Here is a 17,356-nt window from a genome sequence, read left to right as displayed (position 1 = left end):
CACAGATGGCTGCATGGGAATCTTTGACCTCATGGCCGTGTAGGAAATCTTTGGGTCAGGGAGTCAACTGCATTACAAACCCTTGAGCAAAATACATAATTGATCTCCTGCCAACAGCCAGTATGTGTGAGTTATAGCACCAGGTCAGCTTTGTACAATGAATAGAGTTTGGTGGGAGACTAGCTGGGAGCCTGTTTTGGACCTGATTACTCCCACACCGGACTTAAACCAACCATGGAGCAGCATTCACAGCCTACTGAAAACAACCCAGAACCAGCAGAGGAGGCCAACAAGCCTAACTACCTTCTCTCTCACCCTTAGACCAGAATACAACTGACAACTAAACAGGGTTTGTTACTTACTGTAGACTTGTCCTTCTAGTGCCGGAGTACACAGAGAGGTCACAATAATTCTGTTAGGGATGGAGTGTTTCTTAAGGCAGTGCTAGCCTGAGGCAAGATGAGAGTAGAAAACGGTACATTCCCATGCTCAGAAAGTAGCATACATGAATATCTAATATGTTAAAATAGCACTCACATTGATTCACATACTGTACTCTCCTGTTGCCCTTTAGTAGTTTGGAGTGTTCCTGGTCATCTAGCATTGACGTGGTACAACTACTGTACATAGTCCTCAGACAGATCCACGTTAATGAACATCAGGAACATACTAAGAGATAGCAGCTGTGGATTCCAACACTAGACACTAATGGGCTCCTCCAGGGCCTAATACAAGTAGAAAACAGGATACTGTACACAGAAAAAAGCCACCCAGCAGTCTCTTCACCTAGAGACACACCTGCTAATCTGACACATCTGTGGTTCTCATCATGCTTACACCTAGACGTAGCCATGCTCAGAAACACACACTCGTTAAGCTAGTGTACAGTAGCTAGCATGATTAGTCAGGCAAAACAATCCTCTTATGGACCAACAACATGGCTTATTTTGTCTGGCATCTAATCCTGTGGAATAATAGAACTGGGAATCTCAAACATAATTAAACAGCATTATTAGCACCTTTTACAAATCTCCAGTGTCTCATTAATGCTCTAACTAGAAGAATAGAGACTGCACTGACAGCTCTGATAACACCAGAGATATGCTGTTTCTAATGTTGAGGTGGTAAAAGATTGCAAAGCTGCACTTAAAATGTAAAATGGGATATTTCACTGTGCAAAAGGCATACAAATAGGTAATTCCTCTACAAAGCATGTACAGCTCACACATGCTAGCATGTTTGCTACACCAGCAAACACACATTTTCACCATGGAAATTCATTCATGAGTCTTTTTACGTGTACCGTAGTTCGTCCAGTTTATCTCTGTTGATTAAGGAGCAGGTTGTTCCTTCAAAGAAATGTAGGAAAATGCAATATGAAGACATGAGGAACTTGATTATGCATGGGAGAGGAGTAAATCTCCAAAACAAATGGTCAGCTCACATTCCCCATCAAACCAATGTGCTACAACAAGTATGAACGTAAAAGACAAAACAACATAAATCAAAAGATGGTGTGTATGGAAAATGTTTTCTGTCCTGGCTGTTTTAATTTCTCACAAGATCCAAAATGAAGCTAAATCTACACTGCTCAAAAAAATAAAGGGAACTCTTAAACAACACAATGTAACTCCAAGTCAATCACACTTCTGTGAAATCAAACTGTCCACTTAGGAAGCAACACTGATTGACAATAAATTTCACATGCTGTTGTGCAAATGGAATAGACAACAGGTGGAAATTATAGGCAATTAGCAAGACACCCCCAATAAAGGAGTGGTTCTGCAGGTGGGGACCACAGACCACTTCTCAGTTCCTATGATTCCTGGCTGATGTTTTGGTCACTTTTGAATGCTGGCGGTGCTTTCACTCTAGTGGTAGCATGAGACGCAGTCTACAACCCACACAAGTGGCTCAGGTAGTGCAGCTCATCCAGGATGGCACATCAATGCGAGCTGTGGCAAGAAGGTTTGCTGTGTCTGACAGCGTAGTGTCCAGAGCATGGAGACGATACCAGGAGACAGGCCAGTACATCAGGAGACGTGGAGGAGGCCGTAGGAGGGCAACAACCCAGCAGCAGGACCGCTACCTCCGCCTTTGTGCAAGGAGGAGCAGGAGGAGCACTGCCAGAGCCCTGCAAAATGACCTCCAGCAGGCCACAAATGTGCATGTGTCTGCTCAAACGGTCAGAAACAGACTCCACGAGGGTGGTATGAGGGCCCGACGTCCACAGGTGGGGGTTGTGCTTACAGCCCAACACCGTGCAGGACGTTTGGCATTTGCCAGAGAACACCAAGATTGGCAAATTCGCCAAGTGTTCCCTTTATTTTTTTGAGCAGTATATTTGGAACTGCTAGTTGTGTGTAGTTCAAAACCCCAAATAATCATATTCCAAACAAAGGATCCATCTGGAAGCAAGGCTACAGCCTGATTCCCAAACCTCAAATATTTTCCTGTAGATACTGTACTGTACATTCGGAAAGTTTTCAGACCCGTTTACTTTTTCCATATTTTGTTATGTTACAGCCTTATTCTAAAATGGATAAAATTATTATTATTCCTCATCAAACTACAAACAATACCCCATAATGACAAAGCAAAAACAGGTTTTTAGAAACATTTGGCACATTTATTTAATACATAAGTATTCAGACCATTTGCTATGAGAATTGAAATTGAGCTCAGGTGCATCCTGTTTCCATTGATCATCCTTGAGATGTTTCCACAACTTGATTGAAGTCCACCTGTGGTAAATTCAATTGATTGGACATGATTTGGAAAGTCACACACCTGTCTATATAAGGTCTCACAGTTGACAGTGCATGTCAGAGGAAAAACCAAGCCATGAGGTTGAAGGAACTCCGAGACAGGATTGTGTCAAGGCACAGATCTGGGGAAGGGTACCAAAATATTTCTGCAGCATTGAAGGTCCTCAAGAACACAGTGGACTCCATCATTCTTAAATGGAAGAAGTTTGGAACCACCAAGACTCTTCCTAGAGCTGGCCGCCTGGCCAAACTGAGCAATTGGGGGAGAAGGGCCTCTGTGGAGATGGGAGAACCTTCCAGAAGGACAACCATCTCTGCAGCACTCCACCAATCAGGCCTTTATGGTAGACTGGCCAGATGGAAGCCCCTCCTCAGGCACATGACAGCCTGCTTGGAGTTTGCCAAAAGGCACCTAATGACTCTCAGACTATGAGAAAAAAAGATTCTCTGGCCTGATGAAACCAAGATTGAACTCTTTGTCCTGAATGCCAAGCTTCACGTCTGGAGGAAACCTGGCACCATCCCTCCGGTGAAGCATGGTGGTTATAGCATCATGCAGTGGGGATGTTTTTCAGCGGCAGGGACTGGGAGACTAGTCAGGATCGAGGGAAATCTGAACGTAGCAAAGCACAGAGAGATCCTTGATGAAAAACTTCTCAAATCAAATTGTATTGGTCACCTACACATGGTTAGCAGATGTTAATGCGAGTGTAGCGAAATGCTTGTGCTTCTAGTTCCAACAGTGTAGGAATATCTAACAAGTAATCTAAAAATTCCCAACAACTACCAAATTCACACAAATCTAACAAGTAATCTAACAATTCCCCAACAACTACCTAATACACACAAATCTAAAGGGGTGAATGAGAATATGTACATATAAGTATATGGATGAGCGATGGCCGAGCGGCATAGGCAAGGTGCAGTAGATGGTTTAACATACACTATATACGTGTGATATGAGTAATGTAAGATATGTAAACATTATTAAAGTGGCATTATTTAAAGTGACTAGTGATCTATTTATTAAAGTGTCCAGTGATTGGGTCTCAATATAGGCAACAGCCTCTCTGAGTTAATGATTGCTGTTTAGCAGTCTGATCGCCTTAGAAGCTGTTTCTCAATCTCTCGATCCCAGCTTTGATGCATCTGTACTGACCTCGCCTTCTGGATGATAGCGGTGTGAACAGGCAGTGGCTCGGGTGGTTGTCCTTGATGATCTTTTTGGCCTTCCTGTGACATCGGGTACTGTAGGTGTCCTGGATGGCAGGTAGTTTGCCCCCGGTGATGCGTTGTGCAGACCGCACCACCCTCTGGAGAGCCTTGCGGTTGAGGGCAGTGCAGTTGCCGTACCAGGCTGTGATACAGCCCAACAGGATGCTCTCGATTGTGCATCTGTAAAAGTTTGTGAGGGTTTTGGGTGACAAGCCACATTTTTTCAGCCTCCTGAGGTTGAAGAGGCGTCTTTTTCACCACACTGTCTGTGAGGGTGGACCATTTCAGTTTGTCTGTGATGTGTACGCCGAGGAACTTAAAACTTTCCACCTTCCCCACTGCTGTCCCTTCGATGTGGATAGGGAGGTGCTCCCTCTGCTGTTTCTTGAAGTCCACGATCATCTCCTTTGTTTTGTTGAGGTTGAGTGAGAGGTTGTTTTTCTGACACCACACTCTGAGTGCCCTCACCTCCTCCCTGTAGGCTGTCTCATCGCTGCTGGTGATCAAGCCCACTACTGTTGTGTCGTCTGCAAACTTGATGATTGAGGTGGAGGCGTGCATGGCGCAGTCGTGGGTGAACAGGGAGTACAGGAGAGGGCTGAGCACACACCCCTGAACACACACCCCAGTGTTGAGGGTCAGCGAAGTGACCTGGGGGCGGCCCGTCAGAACGTTCAGGACCCAGTTGCACAGGGAGGGGTTGAGACCCAGGGCCTCCAGCTTGATGATGAGCTTGGAGGGTACTATGGTGTTGAATGCTGAGCTGTAGTCAATGAACAGCATTCTTACATAGATATTATTTTTGTCCAGATGGGATAGGGCAGTGTGCAGTGCGATGGCGATTGCGTAATCTGTGGACCTGTTGGGGCGGTATGCAAACTGAAGTGGGTCTAGGGTGTCTGGTACGGTGGCGGTGATATGATCCTTGACTAGTCTCTCAAAGCACTTCATGATGACAGAGGTGAGTGCTGTGGGGTGGTAGTAATTTACTTCAGTTATCTTTGCCTTCTTGGGTACAGGAACTATGGGTAGCCATCTTGAAGCATATGGGGACAACAGACTGGGATAGGGAGCGATTTAATATGTCCGTAAACACACCAGCCAGCTGGTCTCTGCATGCTCTGAGGACGCAGCTAGGGATGCCGTCTGGGCCAGCAGGCTTGCGAGGATTAACATGTTTAAATGTTGTACTCGCGTCGGCCACTGAGAAGGAGAGGGGGGGCCGCAGTCTTTCTTAGCGAGCCGCGACAGTGGCACTGTATTATCCTCAAAGCGTGCAAAGAAGGTGTTTAGTTTGTCTGGAAGCGTGACGTCGCTTTCCGTGACGTGGCTGTTTTTGTTTTTGTAGTCTGTGATTTCCTGTAGACCCTGCCACATATGTCTCGTGTCTGGGCCGTTGAATTGCGACTCTGCATTTCGCTTGTTTGATTGCCTTGCGGAGGGAATAGCTACACTGTTTATATTCAGCCGTATCACCGGACCTCTTTCAATGGTTAAATGCGGTGGATCGCGCTTTCAGTTTTTCTTGAATGCCGCCATCCATCCACGGTTTCTGGTTAGGGTAGGTTTTAATTGTCACAGTGGGTATGACATCTCCAATGCACTTATTTCTAAACACACTCACCGAGTCAACGTATAGATCAATGTTGTTCTCTGAGGTTGACCAGAACATATTCCAGTCCGCGTGATCAAAACAATTTTGGAGCATGGCTTCCGATTGGTCAGACCAGCGTTGAATGTTTCTCGTCACTGGTACATCCTGTTTGAGTTTCTGCCTATAAGCAAGCAAGATGGCGTCGTGGTCGGATTTGCCGAAGGGAGGGCGGGGGAGGGCTTTGTATGCATCGCAGAAGTTAGAGTAGCAGTGGTCGAGAGTATTAGCCCTACGTGTCGTGCAATCGATATGCTGATAAAATTTAGGTAACATTGATCTCAAATTAGCTTTGTTAAAATCCCCAGCTACAATAAATGCAGCCTCCGGGTGTATAGTTTCCAGTTTACATAGAGTCCAGTGAAGTTCCTTGAGGGCCGTCTTGGTGTTCACTTGAGGGGCGGGGGATGTACACAGCTGTGACTATAACTGACGAGAGTGCTGAGGTCCAAAGTGTTCAGAACGGTTCACCTTCCAACAGGACAACGACCCTAAGCACACAGCCAAGACAACGCAGGAGTGGCTTCGGACAAGTCTCTGAATGTCCTTGTGTGGCCTAGCCAGAGCCCGGACTTGAACCCGATCGAACATCTCTGGAGAGACCTGAAAAGAATTGTGCAACGACGCTCCCCATCCAACCTGACAGAGCTTGAGAGGATCTGCAGAGAAGAATGGGAGAAACTCCCCAAATACAGGTGTGCCAAGCTTGTAGCGTTGAATTTTTAATACATTTCCAAAAATGTATAAAAAACTGTTTTTGCTTTGTCATCATGGGGTATTGTGTGTAGATTGATGAGGGGGAGAAAACTATTGAATCCATTGTATAATAAGGCTGTAATGTAACAAAATGTGGAAAAAGTCAAGGGGTCTGAATACTTTCCAAATGCACTGTAACTGTATGACAGTGACATTAGAGAGGGAGTTTGAATCATGCCTCTAATGGATGAGAGTGTATAGTGCGCCGATTACGAGTTCAGTCATAGGATGAAACCCTTAATAGGCCTGGACTGTTATTTAATAGCACGTGCCATCCTTTTGATGGGAGATAATTACTAGGGGACTAAGAGGGACAAACAGACGTCACCATCTGCCTAAGAGCACTTACAGAAATACAATCTCAGAGTGGCATTGCTATAAGTGCCATAGTAACCTAAGTCAGAGAGTCATACATGTTAGAGTGAGGATTTTCTGTCAGTGTTAGTCCGAATAAATCTGTTAGTCAGAGCCATCTGTTACTATGTTACAGTGTGTCAGTGATATGGTTTCTGTCTGTGACATATTCACCTAGAGAAACCTGTAATCAATGAACTGACTCATGAGAAGCTTCAATGGAAAATTTAGCAAATTCTAATGAGTGGCTACGATTACCTAACGGCAACAAATCTACTAGACACATCTGTACACGCTGTGAACATGAAAACCTGTATCAGCAATACAGAGCACCTTGCCTGGACTCATCTCCAAATATAGATAGAATCACAGAACAAACTACAGGCGACAGTAGCCACGATGCCCCGTATAACAGTACGTACCGTATACGAAGAGGATGTAGTCATCGTAGGCCTCTCCCACGGCGTTGGAGGCCACACAGCGGTACGTGCCGTTGTACGACTTGTTGAGGTTTTCGATGAAGAGGTCAGAGCCGGTGATCACGGTGTGAGACGGCACATCATCATCCACTCTGAGCCAGCTGATCTGATGGGGCCTGGAGGACACAAATACCAACCACATCAGAAAGACCCTGCACGACCCCCGTCAATAGACAAAATCTCACTCTAAAGGTCAGAACTCAGATCAGTGTGGGAGAGCCATTGGCAGGTTCCGTCTAATGATGTATTATACACAGAACACACTACCAATTGGTAACATTTAAATGCTACAATGCATTGGAAAGGTTAGGGGAGTGCTTTGGCTGGCAGAAAGGGGATATAGGAAGCCTGGAAGTGTCATGTAGCTGTCTATGTTGGTATTTTTAAGGACAGAGTGCTGTACTGTTAACTAGTATTAAATTATATGTGTGGATGGATGGATACTCACTGTGGTTTGCCATTTACTATGCACGTCAGCTCTAGATTCTCTCCCTCTCTTGTTAAACCTTCAGGGAACGCCTGAACAATCTTCACTTCTGGTTGATCTGAAAGTAGACAGATGGTATTTTCACATAGACATTGTCTACAAGCAGTACACACTTTCTAATTCATATCATACTCACAGCTATAGCAATGTCAACCTATCTCAACCTGATTCATGCTTTCAGTCACTCTATAAAAAGGCTTTACTGTATGTTCAAACCAGTGAAAGAGACATTTGTCAGTGAGCTATAATATAATAATAAATATAACATTTACAGACAGGTTTCTCCAAAGCAACTTATAGTCATGCACGGATACATGTGGTTGGTCGCCGGAGTTGAACCCACTACCCTGGCATTACTAGCACCATGCTCTACCAACTGAGCTACAAAGGACCATGCTATAATGCATTGGGGAGTTTAGAGGAGTGCCTTGGCTGGCTACTATAGTGCCATTACGCCATTGCTTATATTATTACTCTTGTATGACCAGTATATTTTTAGCTCAACTCCACCGACTAAGGCTTTGAGTGGAATAGGACTACATAATCCTGGCTATCAAAGGAACATAGCACCTTGGTTAAACAGAGAAAAGCGCTATGTGTTCAGACAATCTATCTAACCTTAAAGTAAAATAGATATTTTTTCTTTCTCTTATCTATGTTAGCAGAAGATTGCCAAAATGTCAAGCGGTTCTAGTTGAGCTTTCCCTTTAGCCTAGAAAGGTTAGGCAAAGCACTCGTCTCTGTTAATAAATGAATATTCTACACAGACTACCAAAGGTTAGCGTAACCTTTCTCTGATGATCTACACTGTGTAAGGACGGCTGTTCTACCTCTTCAATCAATAAATCGTTTGAGGAAATAGCTAATCACATTTGACACAAGACTAGAGCAAAGGTAACTTTTACCTGGAGGTGATTATATTATATTCCAGGAGATGTATTGTAAAGTCAATCTCTAACTCTGGACTGCCAGATATTTTAACTAGATACAGAATTGATGATCTAATTCATTCATATGAAGTGCCTTCAGAAGGTATTCATACCCCTTGACTTATTCCACATTTTGTTGCGTTACAGCCTGATAATTGTAGAAAGATTTGCTAAACAAATCTAAAAACATGTTTTCAGTTTCTCATTATGGGGTATTGTGTGTAGATGGGTGAGAAAAAGGCTGTAACACAACAAAATGTGGAATAAGTCAAAGGGTATGAATACTTTCTGAAGGCACTGTATCCCGTATCTCTGTGATAGCCTTCGGGACTGCGAGAGTCAATAACATTCTATTTCCAGGCCATGCCTGCTTCACTTCCGGGTCACTCACATAGCACTTCCAGGTATCTCTGTGCCTGAAGGTCCTTCACGGCTGGGTGGTCGATGATACAGCTGACTGGCGCTCCGTCGTCCTCCTTGGACACGGTGAGTCTCAGCCGACTGGTGACTGTGAACATCCCGTCGTAGGTCTCATCCACCGTCATCTTGCCTAGGAACAATAAAATACACACAGGTGTGAGGGAACCAACATCTATAGAGATGTCTTAACTCACAACAGATAATCAGATTATTCACATGGACACAACATCTACCACAACAAAAATATTTCATTTCACACTGCACTATGTGTGCAGTCGAGCTAAACACAAGGTGACTTTGACCACCCTTTACACCTTAAAATCATTACATTTACAAGCCTACTTGATGTAGTTTAAAAACCCAAAGATTCTCATTGATTCCAGAGTGAGGTAGGAATGATGTGGTTGTGGTTAGATAATGAGTGTGTGTCTATGCAGCAGTCTGGAGACTGAGTGGGGTTCTGTTCTGTGGTGTCCAGGCTAACCCCTGCAGTAATCAGCTGCCCACCAGGCTCCTACATGTGTCTGGCTGTCAGAGGGGCATTCATTTAGAGAGCATTACAATGCCACAGGGGCAGCACGTTAGCCGTAGTGCTGAGTGTGATGGTTTACTCGCACTTAATGAAGTGAGAAAATAATTACAGGGCCTTCTGTGACCTGCAGCACACTTCCATCTCCACCAGCCGACCAGCCAGTCACAGGGGAGCACGTCTAGGGCTCAGATAGGGCATCACACTGCTGCTCCAACACACACTGACCACATACACTAACATGCACATTGCTATATAGCTATTAACCCCATGACACTTAGATAGGGAAAACTCCTGAGAGATGGTTGCTGAAAAACAACCCTAGAGAAGGGTACTTTCTAGTGGTTTGCTCTGTAAATATTCAGTAATAATCGTAGCAGAAAAAAACCATTGATTTAGGCCCCTGTTTTTAGGTGTTTTCAGATGATCTATCCTTAGTTGTTGACAATTCAATAAGTATATCAGCAATTTGTGACTTGGATTTCAATGTAAACCTGATCCACTTGGAACAGACGTCAATTCAAAGTCTATTCCACGTTGGTTCAATGTAATTTCATTAATATGACATGGAAACATTTGATTCAACCAGTGTGTGCCAAGTGGGGAGCTTCATAAGCAAATTAATTGCTTATGAGAGTCATAATGAGAAGTGAGCTGTGTTTCCATAGGTGCTAAAGGACGTGTAACGAGTGCGCTGCAAGTCGGGAAACAAGTACAGGGAGTGAGTGTTTTAATAAATAAATAAACCAAAAATAAACACGAAACACAAACAAAGCACGGACATGAAACAGAGTCAATAACACCTGAGGAAAGAACCAAGGGAAGTGACAGATATAGGGAAGATAATCAAGGAGGTGATGGAGTCCAGGTGAGTGTCATGAGGCGCAGGTGCGCGAGACGATGGTGACAGGTGTGCGGGATAATCAGCAGCCTGATGACCTAGAGGCCGGGGAGGGAGTATACGTGACAGGACGTGACTTCCTGGTACGCCCACGTCCGTCCTCTGCCAGTCTGGATTAGCCCCTGTTCAACATGGTGGTATTTCACTAATCTAACGAGCCTGTCTACCTGCCTGCCTAACTTAACTATACCAGCCCAGCCTACCACAGAGGATGCAAGATCTCATAAACACAAATTGACTTCCACTTCTGTAACACTGCTGGTGCAGATTTAGCTTATATTCGCTGTCTAAATATTTAATATGCTCAGCAAGCCAAATGAGTCCTCTCTATTCTAATACATACATGTATATAATTTGACAACAGAGATATCAAGTCCCTATGCAGATAGGATCAGGCTGAAATGAACTGTCCCTCTTGCTGTAGGGTATGGATAGGCTGAATAACAGATGGATCTTCTTCAACAAATGTGAAGCAATAAGGCACCACACCATAGTACCATACACTACCGCACCTCACTCCAGGAGCCTACAGCAGGCTTGAGGCATTCAAATACAGTATTTTCATAAAAGTACTTAGCAATTAATTTAGCAAATCATAGTGTCAAATATAATAAGCGAGGTTCATGAGTGTTTTTAGTGTGGAGAGTACATTGTAGTTTTCAAAGCAAGGCTTTCAAACCGTTGAATCAGAAGTCTGATCAACCAAAAGACGTGATCAACAGAAGCAAACTTGTTGCTGGTGTGTGAGCTGTGGTCCTTCAGCAGCAGGTAACGGATGCTCTCAGTAGGCAGGGTCCAGATTTACAGGCTGTTGCTGGTGTGTGAGCTGTGGTCCTTCAGCAGCAGGTAACGGATGCTCTCAGTAGGCAGGGCCCAGATTTACAGGCTGTTGCTGGTGTGTGAGCTGTGGTCCTTCAGCAGCAGGTAACGGATGCTCTCAGTAGGCAGGGTCCAGATTTACAGGCTGTTGCTGGGCGGATTCCATAGCAACTCCCTGCTGTCAGGCGATGACACAGGTTTATGAGTGTATTAAACCAGTAGAGACATTGGGCGCCTCAGTGATGTACTATAGGGATGTACTGTAGCCTACACACTGTTCTGTTACAGCTGGGCTGCTGGCTGGGCCATGGTGGAGGCTGTAGTGAGTGGGTGGTGAACAGTTGGGAGTTCATTTGAAGCCATTTATCTGGTCACTGCAAAAGGCACACTACCAGTTCAGTCCAGCACTAAAATGCTCTGCTTCTTTGGTAACTGCTGTAATGTGGCTATTGCTGAGGAGACAGTAAGTTAACGCAGTGCTTTATGAATAGGTAATACTCAATGTAAATGCTATACCTAGTTCAATTGAACAACTGAAATATTGATATCCATACTCACTCTTTAGTCCCTGAACAGATCAGTAGATATAGCATATTGTGATGAGTGTGAAACCAAGTCCTGAATGTAAAAGGAGCCTTTGTAGTCTGCAGTTTCCAGTAGGATGCTGTGGAGAGTTAAAGCTGCCTGGCTGGGGTTATATCTGAAGGATATCTGAGGGAAAGTGGAGGAGGCTGTTATTCCACTGACCTGTCAGCTCCTGCTCTCCTTTCATCCATCTGATGGAGGCGGCAGGCTTGCTGCCCATGGCTGTACAGGTGAGCTCTGTCTCGTTCCCCTCACTGACCACATCCTCTTGGGAATCCATGATTGGACTGCCTGGTGGGACTGACAGACACACATCAAGAGCTTCAGATATATATGTAGAGACGGACACACATATATACAGACGCACACATGTACACATGTACACACAAACACACACACATATATATGCACAAAGGAATGCACACACAAACATGCATGCACTCTCCCTCACTTGCATGCACATCAACACATAATGTCCTGTTTCACTATGCTTTAGACTACAATTTCCTGTTCCACTATGCTATAAGCTATAATGTCCTGTTCCACTATGCTATAGGCTATAATGTCCTGTTCCACTATGCTATAGGCTATAATGTCCTGTTCCACTATGCTTTAGACTACAATTTCCTGTTCCACTATGCTATAAGCTATAATGTCCTGTTCCACTATGCTATAGGCTAAAATGTCCTGTTCCACTATGCTATAGGCTATAATGTCCTGTTCCACTATGCTATAGGCTATAATGTCCTGTTCCCATGACAGAAACAAAACATATATATTAGCATGACCAATGAACACAAGCTAAGCATGTCCAACCTTGATTATTTCTTCCGCTGATCTACATTTCTCATTGAAGTACAAGAACCTCCACTGTCTCTCACATAGAGAAACTGCCTACCTGAGACACTTGGAGAAAACTCAAAAATATATGTTGTTTCAAGAGCTATTAAATATCACCGTTAGTTCACACTTTTTGCTTCTAGATTTAATTTCTAAAACTAGAGTAATTACTTTGAAGTGTACTTAATTCATTTTCAATCCCCCAGGATGTCTGCATGTATAATACTGCTCTAGTGTTAGTGTAATTTCACGCCGTAGCTCCACTGTTTGTCACAGCTGACTCTCAATAGGGAACTATTTAGAGCAGCCAAGTTAACATTCAGTAGGATTCACAGTCAACAGTCAGAAGTCAACACAGCTGCCAAAAACAAGCCAATCTGAGATAGATCTATTCTGTTATCCATAGCAGCATCTGTTCCTATTCATTACCATGCTATTGAGCACTGTAAGAGCCTAATTGGCTGACATTTTGTTACAGTGGGACTCAATATAACAAGATGAATCAAGAAAATACATAAATTAAAACAATTGTATATTCACAGTTTATATAGGATGTGTGAGAGTGTGGTAGAACGCAATGTCTAACTTATGAATATGGCACAGTGGTGGTTGGTGCTATTTAAGATGAGGGAGGACGATACATTTTTTTAATCAGCATGGCCCTCTTTCTATTACAGCATATCAGATGACTGTCATTCATATTCCATTCACCCAGCTCATTGTAACATCGATAGGTTTAGACTACTACATGATACTCAAATTTTCCCTGTACCCATCATGAGGTTGCTACAACCTAACCTATGAATGAAAGTTTACAACATAGGTGCACATGTTGAGAGACATTAGAGTAATCAAGGTGACAGATAGTAACATACTCAATACCGCCTTGCACACTCTTGCCTGCATCTAGCTGATCTACTGTAGATTGTAATCATTAGTCCAACAGTTGCAAACAAGAGTTTCTATTGGACAAATGCAGGTATGTTTATCCCCGTTTCGTTCCGCTTGCGTCCGTTCAATAATTTTTTTTTCAACAGAATCGAACAAATCAATACACCCCTGATCACATGCAAACACAGAACCAGCAGCCACATACATTATATATGAAAGTATGTAGACACCCCTTCAAATGAGTGGATTTGGCTATTTCAGCCAAACCCATTGCTGACAGGTGTTTAAAATTAGGGAGGTCGGGCACTGATGTTGGGGGATTAGGCCTGCTTGCAGTCGGCAGGTGTTTGATGGGGTTGAGGTCAGGGCTCTGTGCAGGCCAGTCAAGTTCTTCCACCACGATCTCGACAAACCATTTCTGTATGGACCTCGCTTTGTGCACGGGGCATTGTCATGCTGAAACAGGAAAGGGCCTTCCCCAAACTGTTGCCTCAAAGTTGGAAGCACAGAATCGTCTAGAAAGTCATTGTATGCTAATATTTCCCTTCACTGGAACTAAGGGGTCTTGAAATGAAAAATAGCTCCAGACCATTATTCCTCCTCCACCAAACGTTACAGTTGGCACTAGCATTCGGGCAGGTAGCGTTCCCCTGGCATCCGCCAAACCCAGATTCGCCAGTCGGACTGCCAAATGGTGAAGCGTCATTCATCACTCCAGAGAAAGCATTTTCACTGCTCCAGAGTCCAATGGCGGCGAGCTTTAAACCACTCTAGCTGACGCTTGGCATTGCGCATGGTGATCTTAGTCTTGTGTGCATCTACTCAGCCGTGGAAACCAATTTCATGAAGCTCCCGACGAACAGTTATTGTGCTGACGTTGCTTCCAGAAGCAGTTTGGAACTCGGTAGTGAGTGTTGCAACCGAGGACAGACAATTTTTACACACCTACCACTTGTGTGGCCTACCTCTTCGCGGCTGAGCCATTGTTGCTCCTAGACGTTTCCACTTCACTATAACAGCACTTACAGGAAGCTCTAGCAGGGCAGAAATTTGACTTTTTGGAAAGGTGGCATCTTATGAGGGTGCCAAGTTGAAAGTCACTGAGCTCTTCAGTAACGCCATTCTACTGCCAATGTTTGTCTATGGAGATTGCATGGGTGTGTGCTGCCAGTTGAGGACTTGTGAGGCATCTGTTTCTCAAACTAGACACTCTAATGTACTTGTCCTCTTGCTCAGTTGTGAACCGGGGCCTCCCACTCCTCTTTCTATTCTGGTTAGCAACAGGTTTCACTGTTCTGTGAAGGGAGTAGTACACAGCATTGTACGAGATCTTCAGTTTCTTGGCAATTTCTCACATGGAATAGCCTTCATTTCTCAGAACAAAAATAGACTGACGAGATTCAGAAGAAAGTTCTTTGTTTCTGGCCATTTTGAGCCTGTAATCGAACCCAAAAATGCTGATACTCCAGATACTCAACATGTCTAATGAAAACGAGTTTTATTGATTCTTTAATCAGGAAAACAGCTTTCAGCTGTGCTAACATAATTGCAAAAGGATTTTCTAATGATCAGTTAGACTTTTAAAATGATAAACTTGGATTAGCTAACACAACGTGCCATTGGAACAGAGGGTGCTGATAATGGGCCTCTGTATGCCTATGTAGATAATCCATAAGAAATCTGCCGTTTCCAGCTACATTTGTCATTTACAACATTAACAATGTCTACACTGTATTTCTGATAAATTTGATGTTATTTTAATGGGAAAAAATATGCTTTTCTTTCAAAAACAAGAACATTTCTAAGTGACCCCAAACTTTTGAACGGTAGTGTACTAGAACTAACTATTAGTAAACCTGCTACCATCATGCAGTACAGCAAACAGTTTAGCACTTACCTTGATATGGAAGAGTTCCAGTGTTGGATAGCCATAGTCAGCTAGCTAACATTGAATGCCTCTCTGTTTGAACCTGGTGTTTAAGTAGGCTAAACTAGCTAGATGCATTCGCTAGCTAAGTCTCTCTCTCTCTCTCTCTCTCTTGCTTCAACTTAATTTTGGAAGAAATGAATTTGTTAAAAGCTGTTCAGCTATTGTCTTTCTCTCTCTTTGAATCAACTACTCACCACATTGCATGCACTGCAGTGCTATCTAGCTGTAGCTTATGCTTTCAGTACTAGATTAATTCTCTGATCCTTTGATTGGGAGGATAACATGTCAGTTCATGCTGCAAGAGCTCTGATAGGTTGTAGGACGTCCTCCAGAAGTTGTCATAATTACTGTGAAAGTCTATGGAAGGGGGTGAGAACCAAGAGCCTGCTAGTTTTTGTATTGAAGTCAATGTACCAGAGGAGGACATAAGCTAGCTGTCCTCCGGCTACACCATGGTGCTACCCTACAGAGTGCTGCTGAAGCTACTGTAGACCTTCATTACAAAACAGTGTGTTTTTAATCAATTATTTGGTGACACGTGAATATATTTAGTATAGTTTTATCTAAAAAGGATAACTTTTTTAATGTTTCACAAAAAATAATAATAAATGAAATTCACTGAGAAGGATGGTCCTCCCCTTCCTCCTTTGAGGAGCCTCCACTGATATGGCACCATGTAATGTGCATACATAATATTTTGCGTACATACATAATCATTTGTGTGTGTACGTTACTTGTGTGTACATGCAGGCGTACATTCATGCATGTGAGTTTAGGCAAGTGTGTGTAAAACCTACCCAGCACAGTGATGTCTGCGTAGGCCTCCTGAGGAGGGTCTGTGTAGAGCTGGCACACATAGCGTCCCTCATCTGACAGTGACACGTTGGACAGAGACACCCGCAGCTCGTTGTCGGAGAAATTCACCAGCTGGAACCGGCTGTCCTTCAGGGCTGAGGAGATCCAGACACCAGACAGACAGTCAGGATGGGGAGCTACACACGTATGTGTTTGTGTATGTGTGAGTGTGTGGTATGTGTGTGAGAGAGAGAGAAACAGAAAGAGAGAGAAATAGAGAGAAAGAAACAGAGCAAGAGAGAAAGAAACAGAGAGCGAGAGAGAGAGAGAACAAACAGAGAGAAGAGAGAGAAATACTGAAATAGTACAGTACAATTATTTGGTCTGTATTCATGTAGCTAGTAGTTACGCTGAAAAAAGCCTCCTAAATGGTAAAAAGCCTCAGCATTCCAACCCAGGTCCTAAAAAGAAAATTTAGTTTCAGAATGATTCATAAAAGTTGATTTATTAACAATTTCATCTCTCCAGTCTACAGAGCACTCCCAGGGAAGGAAAATAGGAGAAGTGCTCATGAAGACTCTAACAAGATGAGAAGTCAAAATGGTCTGCTGTTGGTCACGAACGAACAAATCGACCTCACATATTCTGGAAAAGGAAAAGTACTGTAACATACATAATCAATTAAATCACGGTTCTGGGGTAGCAAGAACTAGAGGTCCATACTAAATAAAAAAGTAGCTGTTTTGAACTAAAATCTGTAGTTTGGACTGGTGTTCCGTAGAAGAGTAGTGTTAGTCGAGTTAGCTTTGAGTGTGGCAACCTAGCTTAACATCCTATATCTGACATTTAGCTATATTTTCAGAGTATTTTCCATTTCAGTTTACCCCCCACTTGAACACTGTTTTACATAAATGCCCCCAGATGGTTCCTTGGAGAGTGTAATGTTTTGACCTACACATTCCTTATCAGGTCTTCTATAAGCGCAGAGCTAAAGAACTCAATCTATT

General features: G+C 43.5%; 1 protein-coding gene across 4 annotated transcripts in view; it reads right to left on the bottom strand.

The window, feature by feature from the left end:
- Positions 1–17,356, bottom strand: part of LOC106581151 (cell adhesion molecule 1-like) — a 160,829-nt gene that overhangs the window by 28,147 nt on the left and 115,326 nt on the right. For all 4 annotated transcript variants that reach the window (XM_014163007.2, XM_014163006.2, XM_014163008.2 and 1 more), the window contains 5 exons: positions 16,352–16,504; positions 12,056–12,193; positions 9,031–9,189; positions 7,672–7,768; positions 7,167–7,339 (listed from right to left, as the gene is read on the bottom strand). In XM_014163007.2, the coding sequence (XP_014018482.1) occupies positions 7,167–7,339; positions 7,672–7,768; positions 9,031–9,189; positions 12,056–12,193; positions 16,352–16,504 (720 nt within the window). The remainder of the gene's footprint in view (positions 1–7,166; positions 7,340–7,671; positions 7,769–9,030; positions 9,190–12,055; positions 12,194–16,351; positions 16,505–17,356) is intronic.

The sequence above is a fragment of the Salmo salar genome, chromosome ssa20, assembly GCF_905237065.1.
Source record: "Salmo salar chromosome ssa20, Ssal_v3.1, whole genome shotgun sequence".
Lineage (NCBI taxonomy): Eukaryota > Metazoa > Chordata > Actinopteri > Salmoniformes > Salmonidae > Salmo > Salmo salar.
This window is presented reverse-complemented; position numbering and strand designations above follow the sequence as displayed.